Source organism: Barbus barbus (assembly GCF_936440315.1).
Source record: "Barbus barbus genome assembly, chromosome: 46".
NCBI classification, from domain to species: domain Eukaryota; kingdom Metazoa; phylum Chordata; class Actinopteri; order Cypriniformes; family Cyprinidae; genus Barbus; species Barbus barbus.
In genome coordinates, this window is record NC_136724.1 from 11,529,155 (window position 1) to 11,542,767 (window position 13,613).

The window sequence follows — 13,613 nt, forward strand, 5'->3', positions numbered from 1 at the left end:
CCTATTACCACAAGAACATGAGTGTACTGAAAACTAATAGAAGCTATAATTGCTTAACGGATGTGTGTGTGTGTGTGTGTGTGTGTGTGTGTGTGTTGTGCTCTTACAGGATGTGTGATACAGGGGAGGGTTTGTTCACGTTCCAGACCAGAGAAGGCGAGATGATCTATCAGAGAGTTCACTCTGCCACACTGTCCATCGCTGAGCAACATGAGCGCATGATGATGGAGATGGAGAAGAGCTCACAGGTATAGTAAAAGTACATGTCCCATAATTCTACAGGGTGCAGTGGAGAGAAAGGCATTTCTTATTTAATATTTTATAACAAAGTACTGTATGTATTATTCCGTTATGTTAGTACAAATCAGCATATTTATCAGCATGTGACACTGAAGACTAGCGTAATGATGCTGAAAATTCAGCTTTGCATCACAGGAATAAATTACATTTTAAAATTGATTCAAATAGAAAACAGTTTTAAATTGTAATTATATTTCACAATATTACTGTTTTTGATCAAATAAATGCAGGATGGTGAGTATAAGAGACTTTGAAAAAAAACATAGAAATTTTACCGACCCCATACTTTTGAATGGTATTGTATATGTGATAAATTCAGTGATTGACATATACTAAATACAGTAAGTTTGCAGCATTTTTAAATTAAATTATTTCTAGTGCTGTCAGTCTATTAAAAATATTTTTTTTTCTGGAATTAAGTAGTTCTAAATTAAATATAGATGAATCCTTAAAGCTACAAAAGTTATTGATTTCCTAATTTTTCTTTTGTTCTTTGATTAAGACATCACAGCAGCTGGGTTATTAAGTGATGTGGCTGCTATTACTTTAAGAGCTGACGCTGCTAAACGAGAGGCAGGTCTGACACACATTCTTAAAAGTGACTCGTATATAACAAATATATACATATATGCACAGTTTTAAGGCAGCTTTAATCGCATTTCTGGTAACTTCATGACTTAATTGACAGCTAAACTATGACATTGCATGACATTTATGCAGAGGCAGACAAAGTAGAAAACTCCATTACTTGAGTGAAAGTACAGATACTGCTGGTCAAATATTACTCCATTACAAGAAAAAGTTGTAAAGACAGATTTTTACTTAAGTAAAGGTATACTTAAGTACCAAAAGTAAATTTCCTTTTTATGTCAATGCAATGTTTTATTATTGTTGTACGTAATGCTTGCAATACCTCTGAAGCAACTTACAATACATTACACCTATTGAATACACTGACTGGCTTGTAGTATCTGTGGAATAAAGAGCTTTTGGAATGTTAAAAACCTATGGGGGAAAAAAAAGACCACTCCCACAAAAGCAGGATGGTAGTGATCTCACACAGCTCTGACAGTGTGTGCACACGTCTATGTGTAGCTATTCATCCACATTTGAACAGAGTGGACAGTGAAATTGCTGTAAATACAGGGCGATAAGTAAGAAAAAAATCAAACCTGCTTTAAAACCCAGCAACACAACTGTAGCTGTATAATTTTACAACAGCAACACTGCTTTAACAAAAAAAAAAAAGGCAAAACAGCAAGACTTATTTGACATCAAAACAAATTTTTTAAAAATGCTGTCTAATCGCTCTCGCGGTACTTTGATGTCACACACAGAATGGTCTGTAATGACATTCTGTGTGTGCTGCTTCAAGTCCAACACTTATATTGTGTTTTATTAGGAGATGCACAACAGTTCTTTTGTGGCTTTATAGGTAATATTTTCACTTACACAATTTAGCAAAATCAGACAATATTGTGTCTAATATATACCACAATATTAACTTCTTATTATTAAATTGTTGTACATAAATGTCACATTTGCAACTGGTCAGTGTTCAAAAAATGCTGGGAAATCACTTCATGTAGCCCTACAAGAGTGATTACTGATAAACTGTCTGAAAAAAAAAAAGAAAGTCACGTTTTAGAGAAGAAAAAAATCACCCACTGACTTTCAAAGCTGCTACATAGTAACGACTTTCTACTTCGAGGACCTTGATAGAAATGTAGTGAAAAGTACAATATTTGTCTTTCAAATGTAGTGAAGTTAAAGTCATAAGTTTCCAGTAAAAATAATACTCAAGTAAAGTACAAATACTCAAAAATTGTACTTAGTTACTGTCCGCCTCTTCATTAATGAAATACAGTGCACCGCTGCATTCGTGCATGCGATTGAAGAGCATGCACAAATGCAGATAAACGCAATTCTTATCAAGAAAAAAAAGAGATGGAAGCAGCAGTTGTGAATGGGGTGGCCAACCCTAGCCCCACCCCTGCGTTAACTGCCTTAAATATTTTTAATGCCGTTAAACTGGAAAAATTAATCGCATGCGTTAACGCACTAATTTTGACAGCACTAATTATTACCTTAGATCAGATAACCTAAAAATCAACCTTTTATCACTGCACAATAGGCTATACAGTAATTGAATATCAGGACTGCAGCTTCCCTGTTAAGATTCTGCCGGTTTTCTAAGTAGGCTTTCCCGCTTCCTTGCTTGCACAGTGCACATTATGTGATGTTTCATAAATCCAGGTCACAGAACACTGGCATCTTTGAAAAGCAGCTGCTGTCAACTATTCCTGAACTGCACTATTGGTCGAGTACCTTCAAAAATGCTGCACTTATGTGTTCCTATAGTTCAACTGGTAGAGCATGACGTTAGCAACATCAAGGTCAAGAGTTTGAATCCCAAGAATGAGCATACTGATAAAACGCATACAATGCAATGCAACTGAAGTCGCTTTTAATAAAATGTAAATGTAAATGGATTTGAGACACATCTTAGTTGCAAGATAACGACAGAAATAACAGCCTCAGGAGTTTTTCAGTGTTCAAAGCTCCTGAACACTAATGCCTTAAAATGTTATCCTGCCATTTTGGCTATCAACGTGTCATTGAAAGCACATTTTGGTTATTTCTCCGTACCCCCCTGAAGCTAGCGAGGCTGATGAATCATTCAGCTGCCTGGTGCGAATGGTCTTTCCTGCCCTATTTAAACTGTGCCGCTGCCTCGCTGACAGTAAATCTGTGCTGTCATCTCTAAGGCCCTCCGCTCAGATCTCGCCATCCAGGACCCCTGCCAAAAATGCTGCTCACTCTGAAATCTTGATCAAGAGTCCCGCTAAGAGTCTTTATTGGTTCGGATTTACAAAATTCTCTTAAAATGCTGTGATAAATGCTCTTTTTAAAAGGTTGTAATGACATCACACTCCACCTGGCATCTGAAATGATCAAAACAGCCTAATGTAGGGGTGCTGTCTACCGGCGAGTCTCAGTCTTTGAAATCTTCTCAGCTTAAGTCCTTTCCAAGTGATTTGACTGGAAATATAACCAATGTAACCCAATGATTTTCTGCTCTGCCTCACAGACTCTTTCAAACGAGAACACATTAACAAAGTCGATATCTCTCCCGCGAAGCGCTTACTGGCACCACATCACGCGTCAGAACAGCGTGGGAGACATCTGCAATTACCAAGGTAAGACAGAGCTCCTTCCCACTCCACAGCTCAGTGAAAACACCATCTTTATATGTCTGTCGTACTTATAAGGTTGACGATTTCATCTGAAGCTCCACTGGGTACATTTTTAAATCGGTGAGCAACACTGGCCCTTTCACTTGGGAAAAATAATTCAATTTGGGGATTGAGCAAAGCGTTAATATAGCAACACATGCATAAACCATGCTTTCTTACATCCTGCTGGTCTTTCTGGAGTCCTTGAGTGAAAAGTGTTTGAATGTGGTACTGCATTAGTTTAGCTGGTGAATTCAATTCACTATGTAAATTAAAGTGAATGTAAATTAAGCATGGAAGGTTTCCATAGTTATCTTGAAATACCAGTAAAGCTGTGTTCCGCATAGGGAGGCGGATTTGCATAAAGTAGCTGATGAGTTTGTATTCATCCAATTGAAACAATTGTGTCAGCAGAACCTGACTGTATTTATGCTTATTAAAACATTTTTGATGTTTCTCCAACAAATACATTCATAAATACAAGATGATACCATGGTAGCGATGTGCCACGGTACATAATAAGAGACGTTTAGCAGAGTGTTTAATCTGCTCTTTTCCTTAGAGTGAAAGTGAATGGGAACCAGGAGCTTTCAGAACAATAGGGGCTTTCACACCACGTAGTTCTAGGAAATAGCCAGCATGGTGGTTCCTAGAGAACCAATTTCCCCCTTGGGCCATTTTATTGGTTGCATTCACACCGGCAGCGGGAACTCTGAAGCGACCAACAGCAACATCTTCATTCACTGCATTTACACACGTCAATAACCTGTGAATGGAGAACGACGTGAGCTGTTTTTGTTGTGTTGTGGGTTTTGTGATAATGGAGATGGAATATAAATGCATAATACAGTATATATACGATTTGAAAGAGTATGAAAATTTGACTAAATCTCCTATGACAACTTACATTGTTATACATCATCAAGGCTGAGAAAAGAACACAATGCTGTAGAAAACAGGTAGCTAAATGCCGTTATCGCTGTTTTCCATGTTCATGGAGTAAATATTTTTACAAGGCTTTTTAAAAATGCCGGGTAGCAGGTGTTTTGTATGTGTTTGGCCAATCAGCCAATACACTTACGTCACTGGTAGTTCCTGTAGAACTCTTTTAGACCCTACTCTGAAGTAGGAGCTAATTTAGTTCCTCCAAATGGAGTTCCGTGAATACTCCAAAAAGCTGGTACTTGCGCCAATAGTATTTAAGCTGCTCTTTTCTTTACAGTGAAAGTAGTGAAGAAAGATTTTCCTAACTATATTTAGTTCGACTCATGCACTATTTTCTAAGTCTTCAGAAGCTACAATAGCTTTGAGGAACAGAACAAATTAAAATTGAGATTCACTAATAACCTTGCTTTGAAACTCTTGACGGCTGTGATCACCATTCACTTTCATTGTATGGAAAAGAGCAGCTTGGTCATTCTACAATATATACAGCTTTTTTTTTAATTCAGTAAATAATGACAATTTTTAAACTATTCTTTAACTTTTGTTGCTTATATAAACCCCTCACTGATGCACATTTAAATGGCATATCCATGTTACAAAGATTGCATCTACTTGCTATTTGTGTGCCATTGATTTTTATTTTTTTTCATTTCTCATGGATTTTTAGCTAATGCTTTTGAGTGTTGGATTGAAAGTGTGTGTTAACTGAGAGGTCCATGTGGTCCGGAGACACATAGCATTAGGGAAATGATATGTCCATCGGCTGGGAGAGAGATGAGTTAAGCTGCCTGGTGAGAGATAACTGGACACCACATTAGTTTGGTGCCTCGGTTTTTGTCAAGCTGTCAAAACCATCCTTTTTCATATGTGAATAACCTGTGCTTTTACTGCTACGCAATTTCACAAGGAAATTTGGACATATGAATGCATCAGTGTGAGAGCACAAAAAGATTATTGACTATAATGACACAATAGTTGCGTCCCTAATCAGTGAAAAAATGTTTTGAGGCAGTTCCAGCTGCTGATGTATCTGCCTCTGAGGCAGCCGGCCTTAAAACCTCTGTTTCATTCATCATTGTGGCATTCCCATTGTTGAGATGTTAGCCTGATATAGTGAATGTTCCCCCTCCTCATCAGCTTCCCTCAGAAATACAAATTCAGCAGAATGCTGCTTTTTTTTCAATGAATAAATTGAGTGCATCACCATGTTGAAGGACGGTGTTTAGGTTGAAGAGTCAATGAGAGCACGCGCCTTCCGTGAGAGGAAAATGGAAAATATTACAAAGATCTCTGCTGTGCAACAGCACACTCCTTACGAATTGTGCTGAATAGAGGACTTTGCCACCTGCGTAAGATGGAATATACAGCATAAGATGCTTTTTTAAATCACTCCGGACGCATATGAACAACCCACCGCACTGCTATGTGCGATAATATACAGTTCATGGCATAGATCTAATAATTCACATTTGAAGAAAGGATATTATGTTAATAAATCAGTGAGCAAAGATGAATTGGTGACAGCTGATCATTAACAAACAGTATGTAATATTTAGTTTATTAATTTAACTGCTCTTTAGTTTGTGTACATTTAAATATTTTAAATATAAGTAAAATGTTTCAATAAAATGTAAATGTATTCAATAATAAATCATTATTATTTAAGTCATTAAGGAATAAAATATAAAATGTGCACCATTGTTCAAAAGTTTGGGGTCAGTCATTTTTTTTAAAGAAATTAATACTTTTATTCAGCAAGGATGCATACAATTTATAATTTAAAGTGAGGCATTTATAATGTTGCAAAATAAACTATTTCCAGCATTGATAATAATAAGAAATATTTATTGAGCACCATATTTAGCATTTAGGTATGTTTTCTATAGAATCATTTGATGCTGATGACTAGAATGATGTTGAAAATTCAGCTTTGCATTACAGGAATAATAAAAAAAAAAAACATTTTGAAATATAATAAAAAAGAAAACAAATGTTAAAATTGTAATTATATTATAGTTCACCCCAAAATAACAAATATAATATAAATTGTGTTAATCTTTTCTCACATGCATAATCTTTTAAATAAAAGTTTGAACCAACATACGTAAATGATTTAAAAGCATAACATATTAATGATGTTTGATAATATCATTAATGAAGATTATTGCTATTTGATGCATTAGTAAGATATTTAAAGAATGTGTTTTCTTCTCATATTGATATATGAACCACCATATTAAGTGTGTACCATTTAATTGCTTACAGTAAGTTCGGCTGTTGTTCAGCTAATATCCACATCTGGCAGGAAACAACATGACTTCCTGTCACTTTGTGAATGAGAAATAATGCCTGGAAAGTGTTATGCTGATGCTCGTTCAGTCACAGCTCAGGTGAAAGATAGAAAACAGGGGCCAAACTGGCAGCGTGCATTTGGTCACAAGATAAATTTGTAGTCAGCAGGTATGGATTTGCTGACTCACATAATATGTCATACTGTATGTTCTGGTAAAAATGGATCACCTCATTCCCCTCCAAGACATGTAGCACAATTAATAAATACTTCCTGTTACAAATAGCCTTGCAGTATATGACTTCTTTTAAACCACCTTAGAGAAGGTGAAATAATAATGTCACAATAATGTCTTTGAATTCAACTACTTGAATTTGCCAAATTTTGGATGAGTAAATCAAAAGTAGGGCTGTACAATGAATCAAATCGCAGTATCGACTAGTGTCTGTGAATATTGACCTGCAAAAGACTGCTATTTAAATGTGAAGTCTGCAGGTTTGAATGAGCGGCGCAGTTTTGTCTACTGCATACTCAACACACGTAATGGTTGGCTGTCTCACAATATGAGAACATGAACACAAATCTTCATCTCCAGAGCTGCCCTGAGAGATCACTTGATCATAATTTCACTGTTGCATTTGAGAAACTATCATAAGATACACACACAAACTCTAGATCTTCTCTACAACCCACCAAACTAAAAGAAATTATGACAGAAATATTGTACAGTAGAATGTAGTAGTAGTAGTAATTATCATCTAAACATTATTTTTTAAAGTATTTCAGAATCCTTTTTTTCCATGTTTTGAACAGTAAACTTCTGTAGGTATTGTAAAAGGAATTATGTTTTCATTTGATTACATTTTAAAATATAAAGTTTTATGCATTATTTTGATAGCCACTGTTTTTTGGTAATAATTATTTTTATTAAATCATTAAAAAAAAATGCAAAAATAGAGGAAAAAAAATTCTGAAAAAAAAAAACACAACAGATTTACGATTAAAAAATGTAAAAAAAAAAAAAAAAAACAGATTTCATAGGGCCCTACATACCGTTTTTGAGTAAGCATGGAGTGTATATGCTGGTCCGATTTATTAAATTATTTAGCAAGTCCCAAGAGGAGTTTCTTACTTTCTTTCCCTCAGAATTATGTGATATAAACTCACAATTGCGAGTTATAAAGTCAGAATAGCAGGATATAAACTCACAATTGCAAGAAATAAAGTCCAAATTCTGAGATAAAACCCCCCAATTCTGACTTTCTTTCTGGAAAATGTGAGTTTGCATCTTGTAATTCTGACTTTTTTCCTCAGAATTCTGAGTTTATATCTTAAAATTTTGACTTAAGTCGCAATTGTGCGTTATAAATTCAGAATTGCAAGATATAAACTCGCTATTTGGAGAGAAACAAATCTGAATTGCAAGAAAAAGTCCTTTTAAAAAAGAAAAAAAAATGAACTTTTATTACGCAATTACCTTTTTTATTATAATTTTTTTTTCAGTGGCGGAAACAGGCTTCCATATTAAGGTGTTTTTATTTTCAAGTTTTTTTCTGTGCTGTGTGATTTAACACACTGCAATACTGTGAAGCTCTCAATTACACCAATATAGAAAGCTCCCCTTGTGTATTAATTATATCTAGCATAATTACTCTAAGAGTGAACTGTGAGCAGAGAGCTCACACTTTGTATGACACATTCATTGACACACACACACACACACACACACACACACACACACACACACACACAGGTTAATTCAGTTCCACACTTTCTCCAGGGGCCAGCTGCATATCTGTGGCCCTGTCTCAAATGGCACCCTAAACCCTCACGGTCTTCCTCTGAGTCTGCACTTTCATGACATAATGCCACTTTGACTGCTGGGTAGAAGTCTGCTGTGGAGCTTGCCCCAGTGTGGGCGCATAGCGCTCACCAGCACCCTTCTGAGCGCTAAAATGACGAATGGGACACCCTATGGTCTTTTGGACTTAACGGACACTTGCACGTTGGCCATGGCCATTGTAAGTCCGTAAGACCGCAAGTGCACATGAAGTGTTCCATTTGGGACAAGGCCTGTTAAGACTGTTTGACCAACTAGTAGTTACAAAGAGGTAATGATACATATTTTTTGGATTCAAATTAGACCAATCTATGTTTTTATGTAACCAATTTTAAAATGTTATGACCAGTTTTAAAGCAAAAAATCAGATGACTAACTTGTAAGACTAGTCTAAGCATTTTATGCCACTTTATGAACACCCGCACTAAGCACATAGTTGTCTGGGTTCGTGCTGAGCCAATCCAGTCCATATACGGACTCAAAAATGCCCATCTTCGCAAACCTCACCATCTCTGTAATCTGAAATCAATACACAACAGACACAATCTGTGTGCCTCCCTGCCAGACAGCACGTTCCCAGCAGCTCCAACCTAGCAGCGATGGTATAAAGAGGCTTTTCTGGAAGACTCAGACAAGGAGGAAGGAGAGAGATTTTCTTATTATATATATACACTCACACGCTGCCGTTTTGGGTCTTGGGAACGCTCTGGAGTGGTTTGATAAGCCTGATTGGTCCCATGTGTGTCCTTTTGACCAGCTGCACCTTGCTTTTCTACTGATTTGGACTCTTCTGTTCCCTGTCAAAGATTGTACTGTGTGAGTGTATCCTTCAGCAAAAACACGAGTAGGCGTACTTTTGCAGAGAAGTGTTATTTTTGTTACTCTTCCATTTGTGTATCCGTTAACTAGTGTTACTCATTCCTGTGCTGATAATGGCCATATTAGCCACAGATACACTGATATTTCATCTAAACAGTCTATAAAGGTTTGCAATTAAAAGTGTAAGGCCACACCAGGTATTCAAATTCAAATTTAAAAAACAAGTCAGTTTACATATATAAGTGATATTTTATGATCTCATATTAGATTCAGTTGAATATTTGTACTTTTAATAACGCATTTGTTACATCACACATTATTTAAATTAACTGTGTAATACATTAATTAAATCTAAAATATGTAAATCTAAACTATGTCAAGTGTTTAGCCTGGATGATGCAAGGGGAAAATTCATGGACGTTTTTTGTCAACTACCCAATTTTCAAAAATGGAGGCTTTTACTTAACCCTATAAAACTGACGGGAGCGCCCACGATAATTATTTTTGCATACAAAATCAGAGACGTTGCACATTCAAATCAAGCTTCTGTTGCGTTGTTTTCACCCTCTAACGAGTCTGCACAAATTGCATAAAATGCGTTTTCAACAAAAACACTAACAAAAACATTGCACGTTTTTGCACACGTTATATAGATCTCAGGTTGCTAGTTACCTTTTCCTACGACTACTATGACATAATCATGTTCTGTGCACTATGACCCCAAGGTTTGTCACTCTCTCTCTCTTTATCATTGCAATCTGTTGCTTCATATTTTCTTTTTCACACATACACACAAATGCACCTTTACAAATGCAAGCACACTCACACACTCGCCTGAATAATGTTACGACTGCATCAAAAATAAGTACATGGACGTAGAGGTTTTAGCGCTACTAACGTTACTCGCGTCCGACGGACGAGGAACTCTCCCACAGCTCATTTGCTCCAGATTCTGTTTCTAGTTGGGTTTATTTTTGTTTATATATGTTTTATGTATTTATTTTTATTTTTTTACACAAGAATAACTGAGATGGTCTTTATGTATTTATTTATTTTTCAATCAACATTGCTCTCAAAAGCAATATGTTATCGGTTTTACATTTGAAAATACTCAAAAGAATGACAGCACAGCATGTAAAAATACTAATATATACTCTGGCGGCATTGTTCTATGGCAGGTCTTAAAGGGTTGAAACCTTTTCCTCTGCCTTCACTAGTTTGGCCCATTTATTTTGGCCTTTAGGTTTGTAATGACCTTGCACTAAGTGGCTGTCTGGTGACGGCAGGTTATGTGTGAGCAGATTGGGCTTAATGTAAATTAACTTTCAGAGCAGGAAAATGTGAGTTTACTGATGCATAGAAGTATGTAGTGGACAAAAAAAGTTTTTCCCAGTCAAATCAATTTCATTCATTTCAATAGACCATTTATCTGAGAAATGTCAACCATTTTTTAGTTGAAATAGAAAATAATATTTTGTACTTTTCTTTAGAGACAATGTGCTTCATTTATCAATCTAACGTAGAAACGAGCGCAGGTCCACACTGTAAAAAAAAAAAGTTGAGCCAAGCTTCAGCAGATTTTCTCAACAGTTTTCTCAACTTATTTTTTAGGAAATTTCTCAACTTTTTGTTGTATAAACGTAAAATAAGAAGTTGAGAAAACTCAAAAATCTGCTGAATCTGGTTGCCTTAAACTTAAGTTTGCCCCAATTTTTTTTTTACAGTGTATGCGCACAAATCAACTTACGACAGAGTTCACGTGCGATTCATGAAACATTCGTATGCCACCAATCTCATCGTACGAATGATCGCACGTTGAGAAATGTGGCGGCAGAAAACAATCGTTGTTTCAACAATCGTCGCCCCTAAAAACACCCTGGTTTAGAAGCCTCACCCCTAGAGTTTACGACACGGAGAAACGAAACCCGGCTAAAAGGAGGAAGTAAACTCATTAAAGAGAAATTGATCTTACTCCAAAAACACCCGTTAACCTTGTAATTGCAAACAATTAGGCTACATTAATTTATGTAAATTTACAATATTATTATATTTTATAATATTAAAATACTGGTAAGTACATTATAGCCTATTTCCCCTCACTCTACAACAAATATTTAAAATTTAACGGTATTTAGAACAGAACAAGAATGGAAAAAAAGTAGTTATAAAATTATTTATTAAACTCTATAGTGGCATTCATTATACACAGCATACAAGCAAAACTGAAACAGCATTGGGCTCACGAGCCTGTCTCATTCCACAAGAATCCAAATGTTTCCATTTTTGCCGTATTTGTAACATTTGGTTGCTAAACTATTATTCATTATGTAGCCTAAATAAGGCTTTATACTTCACTCATGTTCTCATATCTGTGTAAAATCCTTCACATGCGCCAAAAATGTTTGTTGGGCGCTGCACATTGATCACAATAATTATATATATATAGCTTTAAATGGGATTTTTATCCTATCAACAGTTTTGATGCACTGGAATTTCATAATTCTTGTTACTAATTACAATATCGCAAAAAATAATACAAGCCTAAATAAAACCAAGCTTACTGAAGACAAGTAAACAGTCACAAATGACAAGAGAACAAAGATACATAACAAATCGACCTACTTGGAAAACCTTAAAGCACTGAATAAAAAAAAACCATTATATTGTATAAAGTAAATGTACAAATAGACTGAATAGTCTTCACTGTATATATTCAATATAGATTCATTCTTATTTTACAAAAGTGATTCAGTCAAGGACATGGAGTGATTTTCTTTCTGATGTTTGATTCACATTATTGACACAAATGGCAACAGTAGCTATATTGAGGAATAGTTCACCCAAAAAATGAAATTTCTGTTGTTTTTCTTAACCGGTATGAGTTTCCTTCTGCTGTTGAATGCAGAAGAATATATTGGGAACAATACTCTTAACCAAACAGCTGCTGCATGACTTTATGAAAAAAACCGGAAACAAATTAATAAAATAAAAATACACTAGTCAATGGGGACCAGAAACCTTCTGGTTATGAACATTCTTCAAAATATATTATTTTATGTTAAGGTGAACAAAGAAATTCATACAGGTTCAGAACAACTCGAGGCTGAGTAAATTATGACAGTATTTTCATTTTTGGGTGATCTATCCCTTTAAAATCTCACCATACAATGCCAGGAACTCACACAGCCTACTACACTTCACATGCATGCTTTATCTTGAACTATAATGTTCATGTAAGACACAAATGACTGTTTACGAGGATACTCGCAAGGACGGGCATTTTGACACATAACTATGTGTATTTGAATGTTTAAACTCAAGGCGCGAAAAAGAACTCAAGTTTAGGCAGGTGCTTTACGCACAGGTGCGCGCTACGCGTTTTAGGCTGTAACGCATTTGCCAAAATGAATTCTGCCCCACTTCTTAATGTCCCATTAAATTTGTTTTTAAACCACGTTTAAAATGAGTTTAAATGATAAGCTAACATCATGACACGCAAAACGATTGACATATTTCTACTGGATTATTTCTCAACTCAAAAGTGAAGGCCTATAGAGATTGTTCGAACACAACAAGCAATATACATCCATCAAATTAATAATCAAACTAAACTAAAAATCTGTGGCGACGATGACGCTATGTTTTTATCTACTCCATGTGTCTGGTCCACTTGCTGTTCCACAACTTCCACTCCATCATCAGCTTTAGTAAAATAACCTGATAGCTGGAAATTTTACTAACTCGTGTTTTTCCCTCTCTCCTCATTTTTTTTAGAATAGTCCCTCACATTTTTTTTTTTTTTTTTTTTTAGAATAGTTGAAATTTTTACTTATCGAAGATTGTTCTTTGCATGACCATTTCCAGATTACGCCAGAACAAAGCGAAGAGAGGTGAGTGTGAACATAGCAGTCACCTGAGAGATACACAGGTCGTTCAAAATCAAAATATTAAATAAATGCATTTGATTGGTAAAACAAATTCAAACGTGAGTGAAATTTATGGAAAAGCTCCACTAAATAATAGCACTAATAAGTGGGGGGCGGGGCTTTGGCGATCGCACTACCAATGACCAGTCAATCTACTCCACAGCCAATCACGGGCCCCCTCCTTGCTTGGGCCCTGGGGCTTCAGCCCCGCCTAGCCCAATGGTTAATGTGGCGCTGAGGATGTCCCAATCAGGTTT

At 35.8% G+C, this 13,613-nt stretch overlaps 1 protein-coding gene across 1 annotated transcript in view; it reads left to right on the forward strand.

Annotated features, from left to right (window-relative positions):
* The window catches only part of LOC306864966 (docking protein 6-like), a 69,854-nt gene that overhangs the window by 50,861 nt on the left and 5,380 nt on the right, over window positions 1–13,613 (forward strand). Inside the window, exons 6-7 of the mRNA XM_079409288.1 lie at window positions 110–248; window positions 3,392–3,500. Coding sequence (XP_079265414.1) covers window positions 110–248; window positions 3,392–3,500 — 248 coding nt within the window. The remainder of the gene's footprint in view (window positions 1–109; window positions 249–3,391; window positions 3,501–13,613) is intronic.